At 46.4% G+C, this 27510-nt stretch overlaps 1 protein-coding gene across 2 annotated transcripts in view; it reads left to right on the top strand.

Annotated features, from left to right (window-relative positions):
* cd226 (CD226 molecule) overlaps positions 1 to 27267 on the top strand; it is a 57618-nt gene extending 30351 nt beyond the window's left edge. Inside the window, exons 4-7 of one of the 2 annotated variants that reach the window (XM_072467129.1) lie at positions 5325 to 5399; positions 21015 to 21108; positions 21200 to 21260; positions 24647 to 27267. In XM_072467129.1, the coding sequence (XP_072323230.1) occupies positions 5325 to 5399; positions 21015 to 21108; positions 21200 to 21260; positions 24647 to 24751 (335 nt within the window). In that variant the 3' untranslated portion in view covers positions 24752 to 27267. The remainder of the gene's footprint in view (positions 1 to 5324; positions 5400 to 21014; positions 21109 to 21199; positions 21261 to 24646) is intronic. The other variant, XM_072467130.1, reaches the window with a different exon arrangement.
* Positions 27268 to 27510: the final 243 nt, after the last annotated feature.

Below are 27510 nucleotides of genomic sequence, written 5' to 3'. Positions count from 1 at the left end.
ATGAATTGCCAGCTAATCTGTTTTAGGTAGCATGGGTGGAGGAGAACCAGGGCACCAGATGAATCTCTTTCTCCTCCACCTTTACTGAGGAATTCCATACATCTTGCTCCTCCAATGGAATTTTCTTTTCTACCTTCCATCTTTGTAAATCAAGTAATTCACCAAAGCGCTGAGGGGAAGTTAGCGTTTTGTTTTAACATTGAGGTTTATTAATATGTGCGTTTTGTGGCATAAGTGACTACTACAGGGGAAACGATAATAATTTAGAAGGGAATTGGATGAAAGGGCTTGGGTGAATGGTAGGGAAATAGGATTAGAATGGATAGGTCTATGTTGAGGCAAATGTGCACGGCCGCTGGATTTACGGCCACAAATTGGACAGCCTGCCTCCACGCCCCCCCACCCCCCACGCCCCCCCCCCCCCCCCCCCCCGCCCCCTCACACCCACTCCGCAAGCCTACATTGTGCAATCCAATGTCATTTTGTCAGTCTCCAATATTATGGAAGGCGAGCAGGGGAAGAAATCAGAAGACTAGCCACCATTTTGGAATCACCAGTTAACAAGCTATTGAGCTTGTTAATGAGCCAATTGTATGCAGTTTTACATAGATACATAGAAGATAGGAGCAGGAGGAGGCCTTTTGGCCCTTCGAGCCTGCTCCGCCATTCATCACGATCATGGCTGATCATCCAACTCAATAGCCTAATCCTGCTTTCTCCCCATAGCCTTTGATCCCATTCTCCCCAAGTGCTATATCCAGCCACCTCTTGAATATATTCAAAGTTTTAGCATCAACTACTTCCTGTGGTAACGAGTTCCACAGGTTCACCACTCTTTGTGTGAGGAAATGTCTCCTTATCTGTGTCCGAAATGGTTTACCCTGAATCCTCAGGCTGCACACTCCATTTTCCGGACGTGAGACAGGAAAATGTTTGCGAGTGCTCCATGGTAGGCATGAGGACACGGCATGGAACAGAAGAAAAGGCTATCCAATGGGAGCATGGCTGAATGCAGCAACAGAGTCCGCTGACCATAGAGTCACTTACAGCCCAGAAGGAGGCCATTTGACCCCATGCTGGCTCTCTCCGGAGCAATCCAGTCCATCCCATACCCGAGCTTGATTTCCCCGTAGACATGCAGGTTTATTTCTTACAGGTTCCCATTCAATTTACTTTTCAAATCATCGATTGGTTCTGCTCCTCACACACTCCTGAGCAATGAGTTCCAGGTCATTACCACCCACCACAACCGTAGGTCTCTGTGAAGGTGGCAGCAATTGTTTGCTTTTTGACTTCACTTATTTACTGTTTTGAGCCTGCCATGAGGAGAGATTGAGGGGGCAGAGGATCTTCTAACTGGCAGGCCTGATCGACTTCCTATTCACCCCATCCTGCCTGACTTCCCAGCCCAGCAGGCGTTTGGGGCGCAGTGCCTTCCTTCGCCCAGCTGATTGGCTGCCTGCACACCAGGCAGCTGCTAATTGGCCGCCCAGCTCTTAATTCGCTGTGCTGGGCCAGCAGGGGGCAGAAGCGAGCGGAATAGTCACTTTCCATTCTGCTTCCCTGCCAAAACCCATCAAATCCAGACCTCGGGCGGGATTCTCCCACAACTGATCGGATGGCCCGTGCCGTCGCCAAGAGTGGCGCGAACCACTCCGGCGTCGGGCCAGCCGGAAGGTGTGGAATCCTCCGCACTTCCAGGGGCTAGGCCGATGGCGGAGGGGTTGGCGCTGCGCCAACCGGCGGCGAAAGGCCGGTGCGAGTTGGCGCATGCGCAGAACCGCTGGCCTGGTTCCGCACATGCGCAGACCGCCCGTAGTGATCCTGGCCATGCGCAGGGGGGTTCTTCTCCACGCCGGTCACGGTGGAACCCTACAGGCGCCGGCGCGAAAGGAAAGAGTGTCCCCACGGCACAGGCCCGCCCGCAGATCGGTGAGCCCCGATCACGGGCCAGGCCACCGGATCCCCCCCCGAGGACTCACCTAGCCGGCCTCCAAGCCAGGTCCCACCGTGATGGACCATGTCCATTTCACGCCGGCGTGTCTGGCCAGGAAACGACGGCCGCTCGGCCCATCGGGACCCGGAGAATTGCCGTGGGAGCAGCTGCCAACGGCCCCCAAACTGCACTGCGTGATCCCCGTCCCTACCTGAAAACCGGTGCCGGAGAATTCGGCAGCCGGCATCGGAGCGGCGGGGCGAGATTCATGCCCCCCCTCCCGGGGCTTCTCCGAATCCTTTGAATCATTTGCTTGAGAACATAGGGATCAATTCTAGTCTCCCAACCCCAATCTTGTCAGGGATTAACTAACGTACCACACCGAGAACTTGTGACATTTCTGATCAGTAAATGATGCATTGCCCACTGTAAATTATGGGATTCACCTGATAAAACCTAGAAGGAGCTTTTTTTTTGTGCTGCAGCTGCATTCTCTGGAAAGTACACCTGAAGTGAGAGTTATAACAGGCCCAACACACACATCGAATTCTTTCTAATTGACCCTCGCACTTTCATGAAACAATTGATTATCTTTTGTATCTGAAGATCAGGTAATAAAAACTTCAGCAATTAAAGCCTCACTGTGCAACAATATAACACATTTGGTTAAATTTTAAAGGAACTGATTGCAAAATGTGATGATGCGTTAGTTGACAAGATTGACAGTGGTTAGCACTGCTGCCTCACAGTGGCAGGAACCCGGGTTCAATTCTAGCTTTGTGACTGTGTGGAGTTTGCACATTCTCCCCGTGTTTGGGTGGGTTTCCTCTGAGTGCTCCGGTTTTCTCCCACAGTCCAAAGCTATGTGGGTGTAGGTGGATTGGCCATGCTAAATTGCCCCTTAGTGCCCAAAGATGTGCAGATTAGGCATATTGGCCATGAGTGGGCATAGGTAAGGTGCTCCTTCAGAGGGTCGGTGCAGAGTTGTTGGGCCAAATGGCCTCTTTCTGCACTGTAGGAATTTTTTTGATTCTATGATTTTATACAGTCCTGCTCCAATGGAGGTTGCATGTTCTGTGTTCTGAGTATAGGTTTTGTGTAGGTCCCAGCAATTAGATGCAAGGAGGAATGTATTGTGAATGATATCACTGTGGCGGATAGGTCTTAGCTTTGACTGAAATTTTAAAAGATTTTCATTGCTCCATCTTAGAAAACTGGTATTGGCCTGTATTGAGTCCCTGGGAGGTCTGGATTAAATTTCCTTAGTACTTTGACAACATGTGTCTATGGAGTTCAAAGCTAGCTGGCCAGCTGCAATGCGAATATCCTTCAACACTATTTTGCGCTGAATGTTGTGTTGTGTCGAACATTGATCCAAGCCGGATGTGAAAATGAGTGCGTTGTTACCCAGTAATTCAGAAAGCCAAGCAGTGAAGGATAAAACTGTTCATTTTTTTTCCTTAACATTGGGGTTTATTAGAACATGCACTTTTTTTGGCACAAGTGGCTACTACAGGAGAAAATGTAACAATTTCTACGGAATCAGATGAATTTGTAGAAAGCGTTTGGGTGAGTGGCAGGGAAATGAGATCAGAGAGTATAGGTCTACCTGAACATAGATGTGCTATGTCAACTGTGCTTTTGGCAGCCTGGTTCTGTGTTCAGTCAATGTTGCCACAGACAAACTTGTTACAGGGATCACCTTTCTTAGCATTTATTTACAGAGATATATATTACAAGCATGCGTCTCCAAACACATCAAACACAGTTTCAGTCTAGTCCTATTAGTAGGAGCACAAGTGACTCCCTAGTTGATGACTGCCACCTGCATACAATTAAATACAGTTAACATGCACCAAACTGTAACCTTATATGTTTTAATTTGTGCAGATACATAGGCTTCTGGGTTTGTCAGTAATATTAATATCAAGAATATTTCAGCATATTGTTTTCAAGCCTACTGGAAAAATAGATCTCTATTGTGAATTAAGGTTTTGGATTGCCCTTGTTTTCACAAGGCAGTGTTAGTTTTGAGCTCAATATAATAAAACTCTTTTTGTCTGCTTGGACTTTGAAGAGAAAAAGATACTTAAATCTTTAAAATATTAGCGTTGAATAATCTGTCACTGTGCATCTACCTTTGTCATGGGGGATTCTGAGCAGCAGCTGAATGTTTATTGCCAGAAGAATCATAGAATTTACAGTGGAGAAGGAGATTGTTCGGCCCATCGAGTCTGCGCCGGCCCTTGGAAAGAGCGCCCCACTTAAGGACACGCCTGCCCCCTATCCCTGTAACCCCACCTCACCTTCTGGTTACGAAGGGACAATTTAGCATGGCCAATCCACCTAACCTGCACATCTTTGGTTGTGCGCCATTTCAAGGGTTTGCTGAAGGAAGCTGAAGGAATGCAGTTTATTTTAAATTGCCAATCCAGTTGCATGCATTGTAAATTACTTATTGTGTATATTAGTTTGCCTCTGCTAATGCGTCTGTGAATCAGCTTATTTGTAGATGTATCTGAACACTGGTTTAATCCATTATGAAATGGTCCCCAGGCGTGAATATTTTACACCTTCTCAAGTGACAGGAGTGTCCTCAGGGTTGTCCAGGACCAATTCACTGTGAGCAGGTTCGTTTGTTAGATTTGGATTACGTGCAGTGCGATAGAGGGTAAATGATGTGGATGTCGGCTGGTAAGGTGGGTGGCCTGCTCATGGAAACTGGCACCTTGCTATTTCTATGAGATCAAAGCTGCTGGAAAGAGCCTGAGATGTACGAACGATACATGGTTAGACCAAACAGGGTCTTGTAACCTCAGTTTGTGGTGAGAATAGAACATGTCACAACCACACTCTGAACAAGGCGAGTCACTATCAGCAGGAAATCATACACTTTAACATGCTCTATTATCTGTTTTACTCTTGCTTCCACAAATAAATATTTGACCTTTTGTTTTTGTTTTAATCTAGTAAAGGGCTTCATTGCAAATATAACTATTTTTTTTTTTACATTCTCTTTAATATCAGCTTGTTCGTCTCTATAAGATCCTAACATATATTTTATATTGTTGCCTTTATTTGAATGCAATCAGGTTATCTCCAGTTAAACTTTATTTCCACTGACGTTCTTTGGGCCCAGTGATGTTTGACTTGCGAGGAAGTCTCATTTGACATGTGTTGCTGGCGAGAGGCTGATTGGCATTGACATTTGTAGCTAAAGTTCTACATTTGTTTTAATCAGATAATAAAGAAAAATGACTAAATCAACTAACCCTTGCATCTTCTGCATTGTTCCTCGAACAATATATATTTACTAATTCTGGCCTATAATTAGGCCCCTCATTTTGGATAGAATAGTTACCAGTTCCACTGTTTCCTTTTATACAAGAGCAGTCAGATGTCCCACCACCAAGAATTCATGCCACAGCCCAAGTACTTCCTGAAGGAGCAAGCTACCCATCAGGTGAGTCCTCGGCAGGGATGCATTGTTACCAATAAAGTTTTTAGGGTGGTATAGACTGTGTTGCATCACTGTGTCGCTGGCACATGTATGTGTGTGTTGGAAAAATGCAGTGCCTAAATTATACTTTTTCCATTTTGATTCAGTGTAATCCCTGATTTGACAGGAAGGATCAAAATCTACGGTACATTGCATAGGCAAGACATGTCCATAGGGCAGTGATATATTCCATATTAGAAATATTTATCTCTTGTTATTGGCTTATTTTCCTGAGAATACTGACATTTTCATAATGAATGGAAAGTACGAAATAACAGAATCTCTACGTGAGAAGCAGAGCATATAGTGGTTCAATTAATTAATATGTATACTTTTATTCAAGATTTTTCATTATAAAAACAATAATATGAAACAGTCAATACAAGAAGAACACAATAAACAATCAAGAACCCATACTAACGTAACTCCCCCAACATAAGACCATAAGACATAGGAGCAGAATTAGTCCACTCGACCCATCGAATATGGCTGATATTTTTCTCATCCCCATTCTACTGCCTTATCCCCATAACCCCTGATCCCCTTATTAAACCAAACCCCTTAACAACTGATGGTGACTAACTTTTTAAAAAAAGAAATGAATGGTTAGAACACATCTACTGACCCCCTAATGGCATACTTGACCTTCTCCAAATGCAAGAATAGCATGAGGCCACCCAACCAAGCCAAGGCATTGGGTGGAGTAGGAGACCTGCACCCAAGCAGAACTCGTCTTCGGGCTATTAATGGAGCAAAGACGGGGACATCCGCCTTCACCTCTGTCGTTGCACTGGCAAGTCTGATAACCCGATGGCCACCAACGGACATGGCCCCAAATCAACATCACGAAAGAGACCAAGAGGCTCACCAACTTGGGACAAGACCAGAAAATACAGAGGCCTGCGCAAGTGAAACAGGTAACGAATCACGACAAGGAGTCATTAAACATATCTAAAATTAGAGTGATCAATTGTTCAGCAAACCTCTTATAAAACTCAATGGGGAAGCCATCAGGGCCAGGGGCTTTACCCGCCTGCATCAATCCAATGCATTTCCTAATTTTCTCTGGGCCCAACAAGGATTCCATCTCAACCCGCCTCTAATCCCCCCCCCACAATACAAAAAATCCGTCATGGCCGAACTCTCCACAGGGGGCTCCGATCTATAAAGATCCCAATCCAATAAATATTTTGAAAGCCTCATTGACCTTAAGCGGGGTGGAAACCAGACTGCCGCTCGAGTCCCTTATCGGCACAACCTCCCGGGAAGCCTTCTGCCGCCTCAGCTGATGAGCTAAAAGGCGACTGGCTTTCTCCCAGTGTTCACAAAACACCCCCCTCGAACATCGTAGCTGGTTCACCGCCTTACTCGTTGCGTCTGTAACTTTTTCCTGCTCGCCAGCAACTCTGGGGTTGGGGCAAGTGAGTACTGAGGTCCACCTCAAGGATAGAGTCCACCAGCCTCTGCTGCTCCACCTTCACAGTCCTTTCCATGTGGGCTTTGCAGGAAATTATCTCCCCCCCCCCCCCCACTAATAACCACCTTAAGGGTCTCCCACAGCGTAGAACGTGAGATAAACTCAATTTAATTAAATTTAATATATTCCTCAATGGCGGTGGACATGCAATTGCAAAATCTTTTGTCCACTAACAATGCCGTATCCAATCTTCATGGCGGACATTGGGATGGACCAGACTTCACTTAATATGGGGCAAGATCTGAAATTACAATTACCGAGTACCACGCCCACTCCACAGAAGAGAGGAGGGACCTATCTACCACAAAAAAAGTGAATGCTTGACTATACCTGATGGACATGGCAGAAAAAAGAAAAATCTTTATAAAACACCAGTGATCTGGCCCCCTATCTGCTCCAGGAAAACCAACAACACCTTTGCCAATCTTGATGGAGTCAGAGATTTGGGCATGGAAAGATCCATATTGGAATCCAGCACACAGTTTAAGTCACCCTCCAAGATTAACTGATGTAAATCCAAATCAGTGGCGGAGGCTAGCACCCTGTTAATAAGACCTATATTGTCCCAGTTTGGAAGAGTGTACATTAACCAGGCGAGGTGCCTGCCAAAGACCCACAAAGAATAACATGTCTACCATTGGTGTCCGGCAAGAGCTTAGCGGCAGAAAATTGAACCTTTTATTGAGTAAGATTGTTGGGCCCTACCATCAAAGCCCAAATGAAAAGCGTGTCTCATCCATGCCTTCAACAAACATGTCTAGTCTCTGACCCACAAATGAGTCTTCTTCAGGAGCATCACATCAGCATTCTAGCTTTTCAGGTGAGCAAATACCCTGAATCTTTTCACTTGGCCATTCCACCTCCTGACATTCCAGGTGACAAAACAAATAGGGGACCTCCCACCCTCCTCGATCCGAAGTCAGCCATTTACACCAAGAGGGGATTGTCCAACAGCTACAGAGAAAGTACAGCAACCAAGCCCACCCAAGATGGCCACCAAACCCACTAACAAGACTAAACAAAGAAAAATTTGCAGTCACCATCAGCAAACTACCCCTACCCCTCACCCCCCCCCCTTCTTCCCCACCCTTGAATAATACCACACCCAAATGTACATACAGAAAACAGGAAGACAAACCCTAAGACCTTTTTCAAATAGACGTAACTCTAAACAAAGCAAAACACTAAGCTCATGATCTAAAGCAAAACTAATATAACTGGCTGCAGTCACCCCCCACTGCACCGCTTCCCTTAGTTACCTCTTCGGCTAGCAGGGCGGCTCCTGCCCAGAGTGAAGAAAATGCCATCAGAAAAAGGAGCCAAAGTATAAAGAACCCTTTAAAACATAATACTCCAACAGGAAGCAATATATTTTCACAACAGTTATAGCAAACAGAATAAACCCCCCCATAGAATTAACCCCCCCCCACCCAAATCCAACAAACATTCAACTCACACAAGAACATGGAAATGCAAACAAGAACATAGGAACCCCAACAACTTCCCATGTCCACATGCACACGCCCAACATCCAATAAACCTAAAAAGCCACAATCAACCCTCACCCAGCCATGCTCTTTAACAAAAGAATCAGCCTCATTTGCAGCATCAAAAAAATAGTCTTTCCCCTCAAAAGTCATTCTTAACCGCGGCGGCTACATCGCTAATCGGACTCCACTTTTATACAGGGTGGCTTTGGACTTGTTGAACACCACCCGCTTCTTTGCCAGCTCCCCTCCCACATCCTGGGAAAACCTGATGGCGTGGCCTTCCCATTTGTAATCATAATTTTGCCCATCTTTTCCCTAAAATGTATGAAATTTCACAATAACGGTTTGCAGTGGTTTGTGAGGACCGGGCTTCTGTTGGAGTGTTTGTTGTGTATGATCAAGCTCAGGAGGGGACATGAGTCCACCTTCCCCCACCATCTTCCCAAACATCGTCGCAAAATACTGTGTGGTGGTTGGGCCTTCCATCCCCTCTGGCAACCCACAACACGGATATTTTACCTTCTGGAACAATACTCCATGTCCTTCAATTTGGCCATCAGCACTTTATTTGCCTCAGCCATCAGTGACATCTCTGCTTCCAGAGAGGCAATCTGGTTGTAATGCCTCGAAAGGGCCACCTCCATGTCTTGCCTCGTAGCTCCATGCGCTTTTACCATCTCATTGGTCTTCTCCAATGCCAACTGAGTGGGAGCCATCGACTGGCAGAGGCCCCCTGACACTACCCGCCTTTGCTTCTCAAATTCCACTGCCAAGATGGCGGTAAGCAGCTCGGCCGTTAATGGAGTGGGCGGAGTCACAGAGGCTGCCTCCGCCATTTTCTCCACTGACGAGCACCGAGAAGCCTCCGATTCTTTCGATGGATTCTCGCTATTAGGCTTCTTCCCCAAGGTCCTCCTGGGCATTTCCCCGATGAAGGCACCTTATTCTCTTAAACAAGTGGGTTTTTGAAAAGGAATACTCCCAGAAGCTGGGCAAAAAAGGCTAAAAAAAGACCGTCACCTACTGGGAGCCACCTCGTGCATGTCTTCCCCCTACATACCGCTACCCGAAGTCCCCAGTGGTCCAGATATTGCAGTGTTTAGGTCACACATAAACATCCTCCCACACTAACTATTTTAAAATCTTCACACCTTGCACTACTCCTGTGTTCCTGTACTTTCAACTAGCTTCTCATTAAGTTCATCAATGCTATTTGCTTCAACCATTTAATTTGACATGGAGCTCCATATTCTCACTGCGCTGTGTGTAAATAAATTGCTGTTAATTTATTTATTTGACCTGTTTGTGGTTACCTCTTATTGATGCCCATTTGCAATCTGAAATTGTATAGTATTCACAGCACAGAAACGGACCGTTTGGCCATATTTATACTCCACATGAACTGTCTTCACCTTCCTTCATCTAACCTTTTCAGCACACTCCTTTATCCCTTGTACATATCTGCCCCACAAATGCACCTATGCTATTGACCTCAACCACTGAATGTGGTAGCAAGTTCCACATTCTAATCACTTTCTGGGTGAAGAAGGTTCAGACATAAATGGAAACAGTTTCTCAACATCCATTCTATCAAAGCGCTTCATGATTTTACAAATCCCCTCCGATTCTCCTAATCATTTTCTAGGAGAGAGCCCCAGTCTGCTGAGACGACCTTGAAGATAGCCCCCAACTTCAATCCTGGTAACAGCCTTTTCTGCATTTTCTCCAATGCTTCAAAATCATTGCCAGAACAACACAAGTGTGGACGTGTACAAAGAAAAAGCTGACGCGTAATTGCAAAAATAGGAGTAAATAGAGAATTTAGGAAGAGTTATTTCACAGATAGGTTAGGGCATAAACATTACGAGGGAATGCCATCAAAGAAAGTAGTGTAAATGAATAAAAAACAATGGAAAACACAGATCTATCAGAATCTGTAAAGAGAAAGAATGGATTGATGTTTTGGATGGAGAACTGAATACACTAAAATTTAGGGGTAATTTACAAGACTAACCAAAATATAGAGAGAAGAGCAGAAAGCAGCTAACAGGTCCATAGTGTACAGATGGCTGCCTGCCGTTACAAAGGGGTAGATAATAGTCTATGAGCAGATATTTATGTCGCTAGCAAAAAGAGATGAAAAGCTCTGAGTGATATACAAAGGTCATCTAAATCTGGTTGGGAAAAGGGCTAAAGTGAAAGGTATGTAGAACAATGTATTGGAGTGAGGAACACTGGCAGGATAAAATGAGAGAAACCTAAAGCTTGGAGTTACTAAGTTGTTCAGATGAGAGGACCATGATGCACCATGGAGAAAAATGAAATGCTGTTCCAGTGTTTGTGCAGAATTTGGTTGAGACAGCATGGGTGGGATTCTCTGCCGGCGTGATTCTCCGTTTTGCCGGCGCCCGGGGGTTTCCAGACGGCGTGGGGCTGCCCCACAATGGGAAACCCCATTGACTGACCGGCGTAACGGAGAATCCCGCGGGCGGGTCGAGGCTGAAAAGTGGCGTGGCGGGGCGGAGAATCCAGCCCCATAGACTGAAACATTTGAGTGGCCTGGGAGAAGCAGTAGAGATAATGAGCTACAATCATGCCAGGATTATACCCACGGACAGGACAAGAGATGAGCAGCAACATTTCAAAGCCTCCCCAGTATAAAGGGCTCTGCACTGTGTGCAGTGAATAGCATATGCTAGAGTGGAGGAAGAACTTGTAGCTCTGATTCACGTGGAAGAGGTGTGGGGGGGGGGGTTGCTGGATGTGGTCAATGGTATGAAAGTAAGCAAGTGGACATTCGCTGAGGTTGTTTTGGGGAACTGCTTCGGCAGAACACCCAGAAGTGTGGGCGATGAAAGAAAACGTTAGTTTAAGAAACAGCTAGACGTCTTTCTGATGTACTTTTAAGACATGGATGTTTAAGCAATGTACTTTAAGAAAACAGTGATGTCAGCGAGTGGGTGGGGCTGAGGTCAGGTCAGCCATTTTGCAGTTTAGTTTTGCAGGTTTTTAGTTTCAGTTTTGAAAAGAGCTGGGTGTGTGTCTGTGTTTTGCAGTGAGCTGGATCTGCTGTGATCTCTGCCATGAAAAACTATCTCTGGATCATTTGGGTGATTTAAACTTATAATAGTGAAGCCTTTAACCTGATGGGATTTTGGTTAAAGGTGTTAAGTCTCTTGGAAGTTTGAAGGAACATTTTAAGGAATGATTTACTGTTGCAATATTTTCTGAGTGATCTTTGAAATAAGGGGTGTTAAGAGATCCAATGTTTATTTAAGATGTTAATTTGAGTTTATGGAATAAACAGTGTTTTGTGTTTAAACCCCCACGTGTCCATAATTGTAATACCACACCTAGGGAAAAAGCCGTATGCTCGGAAAAGCAACAAATCCATTAAAGGGAGAGGTTGGTTGAACTCCATGATACATTTTGGGGTTCTGAAAACGCCTCGCCCATAACACTGAAGAAAAGAATAACAGAGTGATACGATGGGTGAAAGAGTGCATGGGTGGGGGTTGAGGTCAGTGGAAATGACAGCAGTGTTGTTGGGTTAAACGATTATTTTCCATTCGTAAAATCTACATTCACAGATTTTTACATTGCAGTCCAAGGTTTGTAAGGGAGCCAACAATTAACAGGAAAAACCTTTTAGAAATCCATCATTCCACAATGAAGCTCCAGTAATTTACAACATGATGCAAGAGTAGGACAGAGCTTGTCAGCACAATATAACTCATACTAGTGACAACTAAAGATACTAACCAATTAATAACCCCAGTGCTGTTCACTTAAAAGAAAATTATTTCATTTTGATTTAATAAACTATAAATGTCTAATGGCACAAACTGCTGTATGAGCATTGCCTTTGAATAATTATAAGGAAACCTCAGTTGAGATCCTGGGCGGGCTTCTCCGATACCCCAGCCCCGTGTTTTTCTGGCAGCGCGCCGCTCGCTGGCAGTGGGAGTCTCTCTTCCCGCCGCTTGCCAATGGGATTTCCCATTGAAGCCACCTGGAAACCCGCAGACGAGGGTGCGCTGCCAGTGGGAAATGAGAATCCCAATGGCTGGAAAATTCTGGCCCCTATCTTGCTCAAGTTAAATTCTAATCAAGCAAATGTAAATCTGAATGAAGAGGGTTCCTGGACATAATAATTGGGACGTTTTGTCCGCATATTTGCCAACAGACTATCACATACATTGATTTGCCAGACCTAGGGCGCGATCTAACCAAAAGAAAAAAAAGTCTGTTTTGAGCGGGAATCGAGGGGTCGTTGCCGGCGCTTACAGCGGCGGGAATGATCCCACTATCTTACCGAACTCTGGGTTTTTTTGGTGGCCCAGCAGGGAATGCCTTCCTGAAGCCGCACTCAGTCGCATTTCCTGCTTTGAGGACCTCCCCTCACCACTTCCCTCCTCAAAAGGCCCACTCCGTCACAACGGCAGGGCTGATATCGCCGAATCAAAGTCACTGATGACATTCTCTATGACTACAATTGTTATATTTTATCTCTCAACTACCTTATGGATGGTAACTTGAGCAATCCTGAGGTGATGCATGGGGAGGAGAGTCTTTGTAGGATAGGTGCCAGCTATTCTGGATGCAATAGTATTGAAACCAGGCAGGAGCATTGTTATGGAGGTAAATGATTGAGGAGTGTGAAGTGGTTGGCTGTGTTGAAAACCATGACAGAAAAAGAGTAAAGAGGTACAAATTGAGAATGTTGGAGATGGCTTTACAATTGCATTGGTTTCAATATATTCTAGGACGTTTACGATAGTGGGGAGGTTTGAGGTATGATGGTAATTAGAGAGGATAGAAGGATTGAGATTGAGCTTTTTGAGTTCTGAAGAGTCATGAGCTCCCTGAAACATTTTCCACCCCTACCGTGGCGTGTTTTCCAGCAGTAGTGGCGGCTCGCCATTAGCGGGATCTTCTGATCCTGCCATGTCGATGGTGTTTTGCACGGCACGCCCATCCAGGCACCCGGGAACCCGCTGCAGGACATCACCATCAGTGGGACCGGAACATCCCGTCGGTGGGATGGGTGGACATTAACATTTACTCTGTTTCTCTCCCCACGGGCGTTGTTTGACCTGCTGAGTAGTTCCAGCACTTTTGGGCTGGGTTCTCCCAAAATGGGACTATGTCCCCACATCGGCGTAAAAACGCTGGGGTTTTGCTCTAGAGAGAGTGGGCAGCACGGTAGCATTGTGGATAGCACAATTGCTTCACAGCTCCAGGGTCCCAGATTCGATTCCGGCTTGGGTCACTGTCTGTGCGGAGTCTGCACATCCTCCCCGTGTGTGCGTGGGTTTCCTCTGCGTGCTCCGGTTTCCTCCCACAGTCCAAAGATGTGCAGGTTAGGTGGATTGACCATGATAAATTGCCCTTAGTGTCCAAAATTGCCCTTCGTGTTGGGTGGGGTTACTGGGTTACTGGGGATAGGGTGGAGGTGTTGACCTTGGTAGGGTGCTCTTTCCAAGAGCCGGTGCAGACTCGATGGGCTGAATGGTCTCCTTCTGCACTGTAAATTCTATGATAAGGTGCCTGGAAAAAAGTACAGCTAATTTAATGCCCTGCAGGGGGCTAGCAGGGACCCGAAGTAATTCACACAGCTTTAGCTGCGGATACGGGCCCCCGCACTTCCGGTTTTGAGTCCGTGCGCGTGCACCGCGGCGGCCTCGCCGAGCTCAATGGTGGACTCGGACCGCGGAAGCTGACATTAAAATGAGCCCCCCCCCCCCCCCCCCCCGATTGATCGCGCCCGAGCATCTGACCGAGCCCGAGTATCTGACCGCGCGGATCTAACCCCCGGCCGCTTATAAGGCCCCCCTTCCGGTGTTCGATACCCCTGTCCCCCACCAGGGCGGCCGCAGACTAAGTCAGCAGCCGCCACACCAGCATCCCGACAGGCAATACAAGATTAGTTCCACGCCGTCGGGAACTCGGCCGGTTGGGAGCGGAGTATCGCTGGACTGGCCCCTGTCAATGGGCCCCCAGCCGTGTGGCGTACTCCGTGATCACGCTGATTCTCGGGTCCCGGAGAATCGCCGGACCGGGGTCGGGCTTGATTTCGGCGTGAAATTGGATACTTCGCTCCCACGCCGAACGCGACTTCGGCACGGGGCTGCGGAGAATCCAGCCCCTTATTTTTTGTTTCACATTTCCAGCACTTGCAGCATTTTGCTTTTATATAAAGGCATAGTCTTCCTAGGCTCAACGTTGTGATTATCTTGCTGTTCATAGCAAATTATTTTGAAATTAGCCATTACAGACATATCAACGACAGCGTATGGGATTTAATCCACAAGGAAATCTTCAACTGTTAGCTTTGGTTGCCTGCTTTTTAATGTGATCCAGAGACGTCTTGAACTTGGTGACAGCATCAGCTAAAATTATATTTAAAGGATTGAATTTGTAGAATACAGCTAGCTGAGGTCAGCTGAGAAGGGATCGTGTAGAAATTTATATAATTCTAACAGGATTAGACAGGGTAGATTCAGAAAAAATGTTCCTGGTGGTGGAGGAGTCCAGAACTCGGGGTCATAGTTTGAGGATAAGGGGTAAATGTTTTAGAACTGAGGTGAGGAGAAATTTCTTCACACCCAGTGAGTGGTGTCGGTGGAATTCACTACCACAGAAAGTAGTTGAGGCAAGAACATTGTGTAATTTCAAGAAGGAATTAGATATAGCTCTTGGGGCTAAAGGAATCGAGGGATATGGGAGGGAAGGCAGGATCAGGGTATTGAACTTGATGATCAGTCATAATCATAATGAATAGCGGAGCAGACTCAAAGGGCTGAATGGCCTCCTCCTGCTTCTATTTTCTATGTATATTTCCATGCAACATTTGGAAGATAGTTGCATTTTCTGGCCAAGGTTCAGAATCTCTTTATACGTCATCCTAACGTCCTGTAGGACAGTAGGAACCATTTCTTGGTTCATTGTTGAATCACGTTACTTGGAACTTCATAAATAGAAATATCGAGCGGGTTTCTCCCCTACCCGGCGGGGCGGGGGGTCCCGGAGCCGAGGAGTGGCATGAACAACTCAGGCGTCGGGCCGCCCCAAAGGTGCGGAATCCTCCGCACCTTCGGGGGCTAGGCCAGCCCTGGAGTGGTTTGCGCCATGCCGGCCGGCGGGGAAGGGGCTTGGCGCCGCGCCAACCGGTGCTGAAGGGCCTCAGCCGGCCGGCACTAGTTGGCGCATGCGCGGGAGCGCCAGCGTGTGCTGCCGTCATCCCAGCGCATGCGCAGGGGGGGGGGATCTTCTCCGCGTCGGCTATCGCGGAGGACCACAGCGGGCGACGCGGAACAATAGAGTGCCCCCAAGGCACAGGCCCGCCCGCGGATCGGTGGGCCCCGATCGCGATTCTCCGACCCGGCGGGGGGTCGGAGAATCCCGCCCAACATCTCTGTATATGGAAATAGTCACATTATTTTAACAGTTCTTGCATGCATATTTATATTATCTTAGCTCAGCACCTCCCTCTGCAGCATAGCTGAGATTTAGACCCTATCTTAAGGGCCTGTATTTAATGTGGAGGTGTTAGATTTATAAAGTACAGAAGAGGCTCTTCTGCCCATCGAATCTGCACCAACAAAAATTCACTAAATCTACACTAATCCCGCTTTCCAGAACTTGGCCCATTGTCTTGAATGTTGTGACATTTCAAAAGTGCTCATCGATGTACTTTTTAAAGGTTGTGAGGTTTCTGGCACCTACCACCCCTCCCAGGCAGTACATTCCAGACTCCCACCCCACTCTGGGTGAAAACCTTTTTCTTCAAATCCCCTTTAAACCTCCTGGCCCTCACCTTAAAATTATACCCCCATGTTATTGACTTTTTAACTAAGGGGAACAACTGGTTCCTGTCCACCTTGTCCATTCCCCTTATCATCAGAACACAGGAACATGAACAGGCCATTCAGCCCCTTGAGCCTGTCCCACCATTAAACAAGATCTTGGCTGATTTGTGGCCTCTGGCCCATATCCCTTAATATCTTTGTTTAACAAAAATCTATCTCAGATTTAAGATTAACCAATGTTTTAGCTTCAACTGCAGTTTGTGGGAGAGAGTTCCAAATCTTCCCAAACATCTCTCCTGGAAGGTCTGACCCTAATTTTTAGACTATGCTCAATAGTTTTAGAATCTCCAACTAGTGGAAATAGTTTATCTTTATCTACCCTGTCTTTTCCTGCTAATATCTTGAAGATGTAGAACAGATCACCACTTAACCCTCTAAAACCTGATACACATCCAACAGGTACGCCCCACAGCCTTCCCTGCTCAAAGGAAAACAACCTGAGCCTATCCAGCCTCCCTTCATAGCTCAAATGCTCCACCCCAGGCAATATCCTGGTGAATCTCCTTTCCAATGCAGTCACATCCTTCCTATATGAGATGAGCAGACCTGCACCCAGTACTTCAGCTGCAGCTGAACCAAAGTTTTGTACAGCTCCCACATAACCCACCCTGCTCTTATAATCTATGCCACAATTGATAAAGACAAGTGTCACGTGTACCTTCTTAACTAGCCTAATAACCTGCTCTGCCGCTTTCAAGGATCTGTGGTCAAGCACTCCAAGATCCCTCTCTTTCTCTGAGCTTCCTAGTGTCCTACCATTCATTGAGTACTGAAGAATTTCACAGTACATTTCCCCGAATTCTGTACCTATATCCTCCTTCTTCCAAGTGAAGACAGATGTGAAGTACTCTACCAATGTCCTCCACCTCCATGCACAGATTGGTCCCTAATGGCCCTCTTCTTTCCCTGGTTATTCTCTTCCCCTTAATATACTTATAGAATATCTTGGTATTTTCCCTTACCTTGCCCACTGGTGCTTTATCGTGCCCCCTCTTTGCTTTCCTAATTTCTTTATGTTCCCCCGTGCAATTTTTATACTCCACTAATGCCTCCTCTGATTTGCTCCCTTTGTACCCTCTAAAAGCCTCTTTCCTTTCTTATCCAGTCATGAATATTCCTAGACATTCAGGATTCTCTGGGCTTATTGCTCCTACATTTCACCCCAAAGAGAACGTGTTGGGCCTGTAATCACCCCATTTCCTTTTTGAATGCCTCTTCCATAGATTTTCCCAACAGAAGTTGTTCCGAGTCTACTTTGGTGAGATCCTGCTTTATTTTAGGAAAATCTGCCTTCCCCCAATCTAAAACCATTTTTTGTAGACCATCCTTTTCCGTACTGTGTTGTGGTCGCTATCACCAAAATGCTCCTCTGCTGCCACCTCGAACACCTGTCTGGCTTCTTACCTCAGAATTAGATCCAGCACTGTACCGTTCCTTGTTGGACGTTTTACATATTGACATAAAAAGCTCTCCTTAATACATTTTAAGAAATCTGCCCTATCTAAACCCTTTACACTATGCCTATCCCAATTAACATTGGGGAAGTTGAAATACCCTAATATAATTACCATATCAACATTTTTACACACCTCAGTGAATTGTCTATATATCTGCTCCTCTCTTGCCCGCTGCCTGTTTGGGGGCCTATAATACTTCCCTGCAATGTGACTGCCCCCTTTTTATTCCTAAACTCTACCCACATAACCTCATTTGAAGACCCTTCAAGATATCATCCCTCCTTGCTGCAGTAACTGACTCCTTCATTAATAATGCTACGCCACCTCTTTTACGCCCTCCTCTGAAGATCCTATATCCTGGAATATTGAGTTGCCAGTCCTTCCCTTCCCTCAACCATGTCTCTGCGACAGCAACAATATCACAGATCCACATGTCAATCCACACCTTTAACTCATCAGTCTTACCTATAATGCTCCGAACATTAAAGTAGAGCTCACTCTTCCTCACCTTACTGGTGAGCTGATGTACCTGGGGTTTTCTATACTTACTCTCTTGAAACTCACCATGGCTGAACTCCCTCTGTCTTGGTTCCTTTACTCTGTTCCTATTATGCCTCTGCTCTGTGTCCCCTCCCCCCAGCCAAACTAGCTTAAACTCCTCCCAACAGCATGAGAAAACCACCCACAAGGATGTTGGTCCCATTCTGGTTCAGGTGCAGACCGTTCTCCCTTGTACATATCCCACCTTCCCCAGAAACGGTTCCAGTGATCCAGGAATCCTCCTGCACCAACTCTTGAGACACGCATTCATCTGCTCTATTATCCTATTTCTGTACTTGTTGGCACATGGCATCAGGAGTAATCCAGAGATTCCAGCCTTTAGAGGTCCTGCTTTAATCTGCTGCCTAACTCCCTGAATTATTGATGCAAGATCTCATCCTTTATTCTACCTATAGTGTTGGTTCCAACATGTAACAGAACCTCTGATTTATCACCCTCCCCCTTTAGGACGCCCTGCAGCCATTTGTTGACATTCCTGACCCTGGTCTGGGAGGTAACACACCATCCTGGAGTCATGTCTGCAGCCACAGAAAGACCCGTCTGTTCCCCTAACTATTGAATCCCTTATCACTATCGCACTTCCTTCCTTATTCCTCCCCTCCTGTACAGTCAGGCCAGAAGCCTGGCTCTGACTGCACATCCTTGAGGAACCAGGTGCCAAAAAGGAAAACTGATTTGCGAGCATATTGCTGGCCTCCCTTCCCAACCCTGGAAGGCTGGTGCAAACCGATCAACTTTAAAAAAGGTCAGTCTGCAATTGTGGGCCTAAACAAACCGAGATTGGGCATTCCACCTTACAGTGAAATGGAGTCCCGTCCTCAAGAGCTGCTGGCTAATCCGACTGTAATGGGCGATGCTGGGAAGTCCATGAAGGTGAACACTGGGGACACGGGCCTTTTGGGTGGGGAGGGATTGGGCACCCAATGGAGGGGTGTAAGGGGGGTTTTGGAGACTAGATCCAGAGGCCCATGTGAGCTTGAGGAGGAAGTGCTCCTGATGAGCACAGGGTGCCTCCCCCAAAATATGTCCTTCCTGCATTTTCACCAAGTTTGGAGAAAGTACGGCCTTCCCATTCTCATCTGCATCCAGCATCCAGTGTATTATGGCAATGGAGTCAGATCAAAGTCCTTAAATGAACATTAATTAGTTGATTAAAAGCTTCAATTGACCTAAAGGTGAGTGGGCTAATGAGCATCTTACCTACCCCTTTCTCTTATGGAATCCTGGTCCCACAGGGGTGAGTAGGAATTTAGACACCAACAGTGTACATTGAATATTTAAATAATTTCACAAAATGCTTCAAGTAAAAGTTGCAGCCGATTCCTGTTGCAATCAGGGCCAGAATGCAACAAAGTACATCTTTCTAAGGAACGAAACATTTAAAATATTGCAGTGGAAAGAACGGATGTGACTTTGAGAGAATTTTTGGCATTTCTTGCCTTGACATTGAATATTCCTGGAGCCATGGTGCAGTTGGGCTCAGAGGCTGGTGTGCTCGGAAAATAGTGGAGGGGGAAACTGCATGAATTGGCTTCTGATGCATTCCAGCAACTGGGGAGGTTGAAGGGGCGAACAGGAATGCAGATCAGCTGCCTGCTTCAAAGAGGTGAACAGCCAGTTTAAATACTTTAGACCCTGGACAGAGGATTTAGTGGGCTCATTGGCATTTTGCCTGAAGTTGAGTAGAATCCCTGCCACTAAGACCCTGGACATGGCCTCCCTACAGCAATCTGGTGGATCATCAGAGTTGAAGGCTACATATCTCAAAGAATGGGCCACGGGCTGGAAAGGCCATCTCTGGGATCCCAATTTAAAATGCAGAGGTATTTCTCTTGATTAATTTGATCCCTCTGAGGATACCTGTCTCAGCAGTGTTGCTAATGCTCCGGGACTAATGGCCTCTGGATAAATTTGTCCTTTCCCTTTTAGGACCTGGATTTGTCATTTCACGTTTAGGACCTGGATTGAAACCCAATGCAGACTGATGGAATTAATCTTCAGTCGCTTGGTGGTACAAAATGTGAGAATTGCTGAAAAGAGGCAGGACGTCAAAGGTTTTCATCTTGCATGCATCAGAACAGAATTGCAAGAATACCAAGGGCGCAAGCTGCCCGCCATCTTTAAAAATGTTGGCAGCATGGAGGCAGCTAATAGGATTCAGCCTCTGGGAGCATGTCCGAGCCAGCCTCACTGCTGGCATGTGTGGACTCGGATCCCCATTTGGTCCAACCTCGAGGGGGGGGGGGGGGGGGGGGGGGGGAGAAGAGTCCTGAAGCGCGCAGTGAAATCCTACGCTACGAACTTGCTCATTTTCATTTCTCAGGTTATTTGCATATAAATTAGTCACCCAGAATATTGGTCAATCTTGGCAGCCAGCGCAGGAGAGCACGACCCTAACCAACATACAGTTGAAGGATAACGACCTCTGCTGATCCCTGTGCGACATGGCCCATTGGTACATCCATATTTTCTGCCACAAGACCATTTGTGCAATATCTTCTGCACAACGGAAGTTTGATGGTTGCTGTGGAGGTGGAAAATCAAAGCAAGTGGTGTGCTACTTCGATGTGCTTCGAAAGCCCGAAATAGTTGACAGCTCAAAATATTAGCAAGGCAAGATACCTGTGCAGCAAATATAATCACATAGAATTTGTCAAGTGATGCCCTCCAGCATTTTATTTTAGGTTACTATATTTTCCGCTAATCTCTTCTTTCTTGTTCAGGTGCAGACTTAAAAATGTTTCTCATTATCGGTGCGGTTGCCTTTGGAAGCCTTACATTGGTAATTGGTGCTGTTATCATAATATGTGTGAAAAGGTATGTATTCTGTGATTTATTAAATTATTCACGGTGAACAGGTTAGTGAAATGATCGGCCGGGTCTTACTCATGTTCCTTATTTACCACAGGAGAAAGAAGCGGAAAGGGAACAAAAAGCAGTTTGAAAAGGTCACCACCGAAAGGAGTAATGTAAGGCAATCTTTATTATGATGAACATGATTGTTCAATTAATTAGCATAAGACCTTTCAGTTCCAGTCCCTAAGTGGGTTAAACGATGGGGGAAAAAAACCTTCTGCATTTGGCAGGGACTCCAATCTGCTTCCTTTCTCTTCCAATGCCACCCTTTATGCCATATTCATCAATGGAAACTGGAAGGAAGAATGGGTTAAGAATGTGTCCTTTCACTTTTAGGACCTGGATTGAAACCCAATGCAAACTGATGTAATTAATCTTTAGCTGCTTGGTGGTACAAAGCTTGAGAATTGCTGAAAAGAGGCAGGCCGTCAAAGCTTTTTGTCTTGCACTCATCAGAACAGAATTGCAAGAATGCCAAGGGTGCAATTTTCCCACCGTGTTGCGCCCAGCGCCGATCCTCTTGCACCGGGAGCATTGCAAGAGAGGCCCAAAACAGGCTTCGCGGCAGACATAAAACCACATGCGTGTCACCTGACCAGTGGTGTCCTGCACGATCTAGATCATGCCCTCACTAGGCATGCTCCAGGTAACGATATCTAAATGACCCATTAGGCTAATCTAAATAAGCGTAGCCAGGTTGAGGCCATATTCACCCGGCTCCCGGGAGTCACGGGCTCCACAGGCAAGGCCTCAGCTGAGCACCAATTAGTATTGGTTTCCACAAGCGGAGAGCAGGTGTGATGGCCACTCAGGGGTGCCTGGGCACCCTGACAATGCCATCCGAGCACCCTGGTAGTGCCAACCCTGGTAGGTTGGCACTGCCAGGGTGTCAGGAGCAATTCCCGAGTGCCAGATTGCTAGGTTGGCACTGTGAAGAAGGAGGGGCCCAAGGGGGGCCGTGCCCATGAAAGGAGGGTTGAAGGTTGGGTATGAAGTGGCATATGAATGTTGGGGGTTGCCCTAAAGGTGGGAAGCCCTCAGCAACTCCACAGGAGGATATACTTACATGGGGGGTTGGGGGGGGGGTTGGGGGGGGGGTCACATTAACCGTGATTGGGGACTGTGGGGGACTCTCAAGTTCGCTTTGAGAGCGCTCCGATCTCCGAGGAGCTGGTCTGGTTGGCAAGTTTATTTCCTCACTGCAGAAAGAATTTCTGTGTGGGTTTAACTGCCGGGAAACTCCCCAAGCCCCAATAAAATAACGGTGAGTGTGGGTGAATATAGGTCCAGGGGCCCGATTTACCAACCGCATCCCGCTGGTATTGAGACAGGATGCGGCCAGTCGATCCCGTGAGAGTCCTCCTCTGGAATTCACAACGGCCGTTGCACCTCATGAGATCTAACTGGATCTTGCGAGACATTGTGATCTGGATCCCGCCCACAATGGGCATGGTCCAGACTCACATAATTGAGTTTAAGGACCCACTTAACCGCGCTGACACCGGATTGGGCGGCCAGCCAGCATCTATCGGCCTCACCATGGACACCCAGCCGAGCGCCGATTAGTACTTTCTAAAAAATTAATTTACGGGATGTGGGCGTCACTGGTTACCGACATTTATTGTTCATACTTAGATGCCCTTCAGGAAGTGTTGGTGAGTTGACTGCTTGAACCACTGCAGACCCCTGAGGCGTAGGTACACCCACTATGCGGTTAGGGAGGGAATTCCAGGATTTTGACTCAGTGACAGTGAAGGAATGGCGATATATTTCCAAGACAGCGTGGTGAGTGACTTGGAGGGGAACCTCCAGGTGCTGGGGTTCCCAGGCATCTGCTGCTCTCGCCCTTTTCGATGGTCATGGTTGTGGGTTTGGAAGGTGTTGCCGAAGGAACTTGGCGAGTTGCAGCAGTGCATCTTGTAGATGGTATACACGGCTCTCACTGTTTGTCAGTGGTGGGCCAGGCATACCGACACTTGGGGGGACTCCCAGATAGTCCTGCCAGGCTGGCAGGGTCACTGCCAGGGTGCCAGTGCCAAGATGCCAAGCTGGCATTTTTCTCGCGCTGGGGATCGGGCCGGGGGTGCCCTGCTGGTATGTGGTGGGGTTCAGGGTGGGGGGGGCTCAAAAAACCCCCAACAGGTGCGTTGGGGAGTTCGAGAGATCGGGGCACCATTTTTCCAAACTCTTACTGCACAGAGGAGCTCCGCTTGTTGATGCTCCTGAGTGCGGGATATGTGGCTATTTGCGGTCTCGGCAGGACATTCCCCACCGGGGACTGAAAAAGAAAGTGTGGCGTTCGATAGCGGGCTCGTTCCCGGCACTTGCAGCCCCAGGAACGACTCCTCAATTTTTGCCCAGAACAGACTCGCTGTTTAGTTAAATCGTGCCCTGGATCTCGCTCAAAAAACCAGAAAGCAGCGCGCCACGGCGCAACCTGTTGTGCCCATGGCACGATAGAAGTCGGGAGACCCCTCTACCTGGATCTACCCGGCTCGCAACTCCTCGCAAGATCTAATGCGATCTCGCGCTTCATTGCATTGTGAATCCCGCCCATTGTGTGGCACTCGAGGCATTGGGATCTATCCCCTTCCCCGCAGAGACGTCGGAAAAGTGCCATTCAGTACTGGTTTCCACAAAATTAGACAAGAGGGAACAGCATTCGTGCGATCGGAGGCCCCCAGATGCATGCCCTTCGTGCAGTGTGGCATCCTGGCATTGCTGGTGCCACTCCAGCATCCTGGCACTGCCAAGGTGCCCAGGCGGCTCCGCTAGCTGGCAGGGGCACTGACAGGGTGCCATGTTAGCACTGCCAGGGTGCCAAGCTGGCATTTTCCACGCGATGGCCATTGGACTGGGGGTACCCACTCGTAGTGAGCTGGGACTTGTGGGAGGTCGGTGGTCGCATTGGGGTCTCCATGGATCGGGACACCATTGACAAATGGCATCCTGATCTCCTGCTACACCGAGGAGTTCCGGCGAGTGGAGCTATGTGCAGCTTCGGCCGCATGTTCCCTGCTGAGGTCACCTATCTAACCCGAGTGACATTTGATAACATTGCGGTTCTCGACGTGAGAAACAGTACACTATCTACCGAAACTCTGGTTCGATTCGGGGCCTCAGCGTGGAACTCCTCAGTGAGGCTTCCCGTTTCCTGTACTGAGGAGCTCCGCTTGCCGGAACTCCTCAGTGTAGCGAGAGATCAGGGCACCCCTTAAATGTCCAAAATGTTAGAGAGATAAATTGAGGGCACGTGCTCAGGTAGGATGCTCTTTCGGAGGGTCAGTGCAGATCTGATCGGACAAATGGCCTCCTTCCACACTGTAGGGGTTCTATTAAACAAAAATCAGATTAAGTCAGAGAGAAAAGAGACAGAAAGGAAAAGTAAGAAAAAATGTAAACATTTATTGGGTTTATCTTTTCATTGAACAAAGTTCAGCTCGTGTTGAACGATTGTCGTTGTCTCCAACACAATTCTAATCGCACTCTTTACAAACAGCAAAGAAGAGCCAACCCAAACAGCTATTCAAACCCTGACACCTACGACCGAGCAAATTACAGTGGGATGGAACAGCAGGAAGAAGCTATTTACGCTAACTTGTAGGATATGCTGCAGATAAGTTGACCAAGGATTCATCAATAACTTCACTCGTAGATCTTCATCACCATCAACTGCCTCCATGTTTCAGTTTCCACACGAACGAGGAACTGTTGGATTCATTCCCTCGCAAAGCTTAAATAGCGAACTTAATTTATAATGTTAGAACTGGATGGTGCAAGATATTATTTGTTCTTTGTTTCTTTTAAAAATGCTCCACTCGTTTTACTGTCATAAGTGTCATATGACTATTTCTCAGACACAAGTAAAAGAAAGGCAACAACATCTGTATATTTATATCCCTGGTAATTGAGACTTTATGGGAAACACACACAATGGGGGAAACATGATGTTCCTGAGAAATTAAACCAATCCCTCAAACCCTTAAAAACTTGCAGGTGTGATTCAGAACCCAGCTGCAGGCATTCGATGATTTTTTTTTTGTAAGTTTGTTCAACACATTGAGATTTGGATTATGTCTAAATACATTCAGCGAAGAGTCCATGTTACTTTAGAACAAAGTGCCTAAAGAAAGGATTTTTTTTTTTACCAGATTGTGGGAGCTTTGGTCCACCAACTTGCTTGTAACACACAAGGAATATTTAATTTGACTTCCTGCCTTGTGCTCCATTGTGTATGTCTTGTACATATTATTCAAGTATGGTCACCTTCAGTTGATCAATAGCTTCTTCACAGTCTCAGGCTTCTTTGAGATCTCTGCGGGGGAAAAAACTTACGGTTCTAAAGGTCTAAAGCTTTTTTCTTCTTCGTTCTTTCTTTGGATGTGGGCATTACCCACGAGGCCAGCATTTGATCCCATCCCTAATTGTCCTTGAACTGAGTGGCTTGCTAGGACCATTTCACAGGGCAGTTCAAAGACAACCATATTGCAGTGGGTCTGGAGTTACATGTAAGCCAAACTGGGGAAGGATGGCAGATTTCTTTCCCTGAAGAACATGAGTGAACCAGATGGATTTTTGCGACAATCAATGGTAATTTCATTGTCACCATTCCTGAGACTAGTTTTATATTCCAGATTTTATTAATTGAATTGAAATTCCAATTAGCTTGGGTCCCTGGATCATTAGTCCAGTGACATTGCCACTATGCTACCCTCTCTCCTACAATGACACAAATAAGAACCTTTACAAAATAGACACTGGGCAGTAGAGGGAAAGGGGAAGTGGGGGCAAATATTGTTCCAGGGTTTTTGGAAAGTTTTTAAAGTGGGGAAGGAGGTGGCAGGATGGAGCTGCAGAGAAAAAAAAAGTTTATTTAGTACTTCAAGGAACAGTTGTTAAAGTTACTAAAGTGATAGAAAGGTGGAGTGTAAGCACGGAGGTATACAACCAGAAAAGATCATGGAGATAGGTGTTAGCCAGGAAGAGTACTAGAGTCATGCCTAAAAGAACGTAAATGCTTCTGGAGGTCAAAAGTGGCCAGAATTGGTTGGCTGACAGCGGATTGTAGGGTACAGAGTTCATCATTATTTTAATAACAGGCAATTAGAAGAGGTGGAGGGTAGAGCTGAGGGTCATTGGCCACCAGATGAGTACTCCATGAATCTGGATGATGTCAGCAAAGATGTTATGCAAATAACAGCAGACCTCATTAAAGATGAAGAACCTCTGGCCCACCACAGATGTGATCTGCAAGCAGTGAATAGGAAACCATTGGCAAATCCCCAGGATCAATCTGGAAAGTATCAAAATGCCTGGATTAGCTAAACAGTCTAAGGTACTTTTACTCTTGCCAGGTACCTGTTCTGCACACTGTTAAGAACTGACCAGCTGGAATTCTTCAGTTGACCCTGCTTGTCTGACTCAACAGGAAGCACAGCTGAGATATGTTTTAATGAAAGTTAATGTTCTTTCTCTCCCAAGCCAATCTCAATGAACTGGGCAAACACCCAAGCGGTGAAGGAATGCTGAGGGTAAAAAGAGTGGCATTTGAAATCAGGTCCCCCAAGTCTGGACTCCAATACTGGGAGTTATTGGCGACGACCATTTCCTGCATAGGTGACACAGAATTACATTAGAACTTACAACACAAAAAGCAGGTCAGTTCCCTGTTGGTTTATGCACCTCCCAAGCTGACGGCTATTCCACATCGTGCTAAGGGTACCTTTGCATTACCATAAAGACCAGGCTTTGTATTTTTTTAAAAATTTGGCAACAATGAAAATTTTACGCGGGGTAACCAAAACAACGCTGGAACCAGCAGTCGGGTGAAAATGTTTGTTCTACTTTCGAGCAGCTTCATTTGGTCTGCTTCTGATGCCACATACTAAAGCCTTGCTGATAAACATCCGCAACTCAGCAAAGCTATTGAGAAATCCGTCCCTCATTACAATGGGTGGCAAATGTACTTGAGAAATGGAGATCTTCCCTTCTTGTACTTCCACTGGCGTGGTTAACGATAATGGGGAACTTATCTGCATTTATGGTAATCAACCTGCATTTATCTAGCTCATTTTATAAAATGTAACTGTGTGCAAAAATAAAAGGAAACACAAATTAAAACCCACAGTTTGATAATGCCAATAATTTATTTCCAAGAGCAGTCGCACAGAACCTTAAATTACAACATAAAAATAACATCTACTGAAAACCATACTCTGAAATACATCGTGAAGCATGAGATAAATAGTAGATAACGATGACTAAGATACAGATTTCCTTTGGATACAGATATCTAGGCCAGTCTGATGAACTTGGTTAGAAATTAGTTTCCCACTTTCATCAGATTGTTCCGTTCATTAAGTG

The sequence above is a fragment of the Scyliorhinus torazame genome, chromosome 11 (assembly GCF_047496885.1).
Source record: "Scyliorhinus torazame isolate Kashiwa2021f chromosome 11, sScyTor2.1, whole genome shotgun sequence".
Lineage (NCBI taxonomy): Eukaryota > Metazoa > Chordata > Chondrichthyes > Carcharhiniformes > Scyliorhinidae > Scyliorhinus > Scyliorhinus torazame.
The sequence above is the reverse complement of the archived record's forward strand: the minus strand, read 5'-3'. Positions and strand labels throughout refer to the sequence as shown.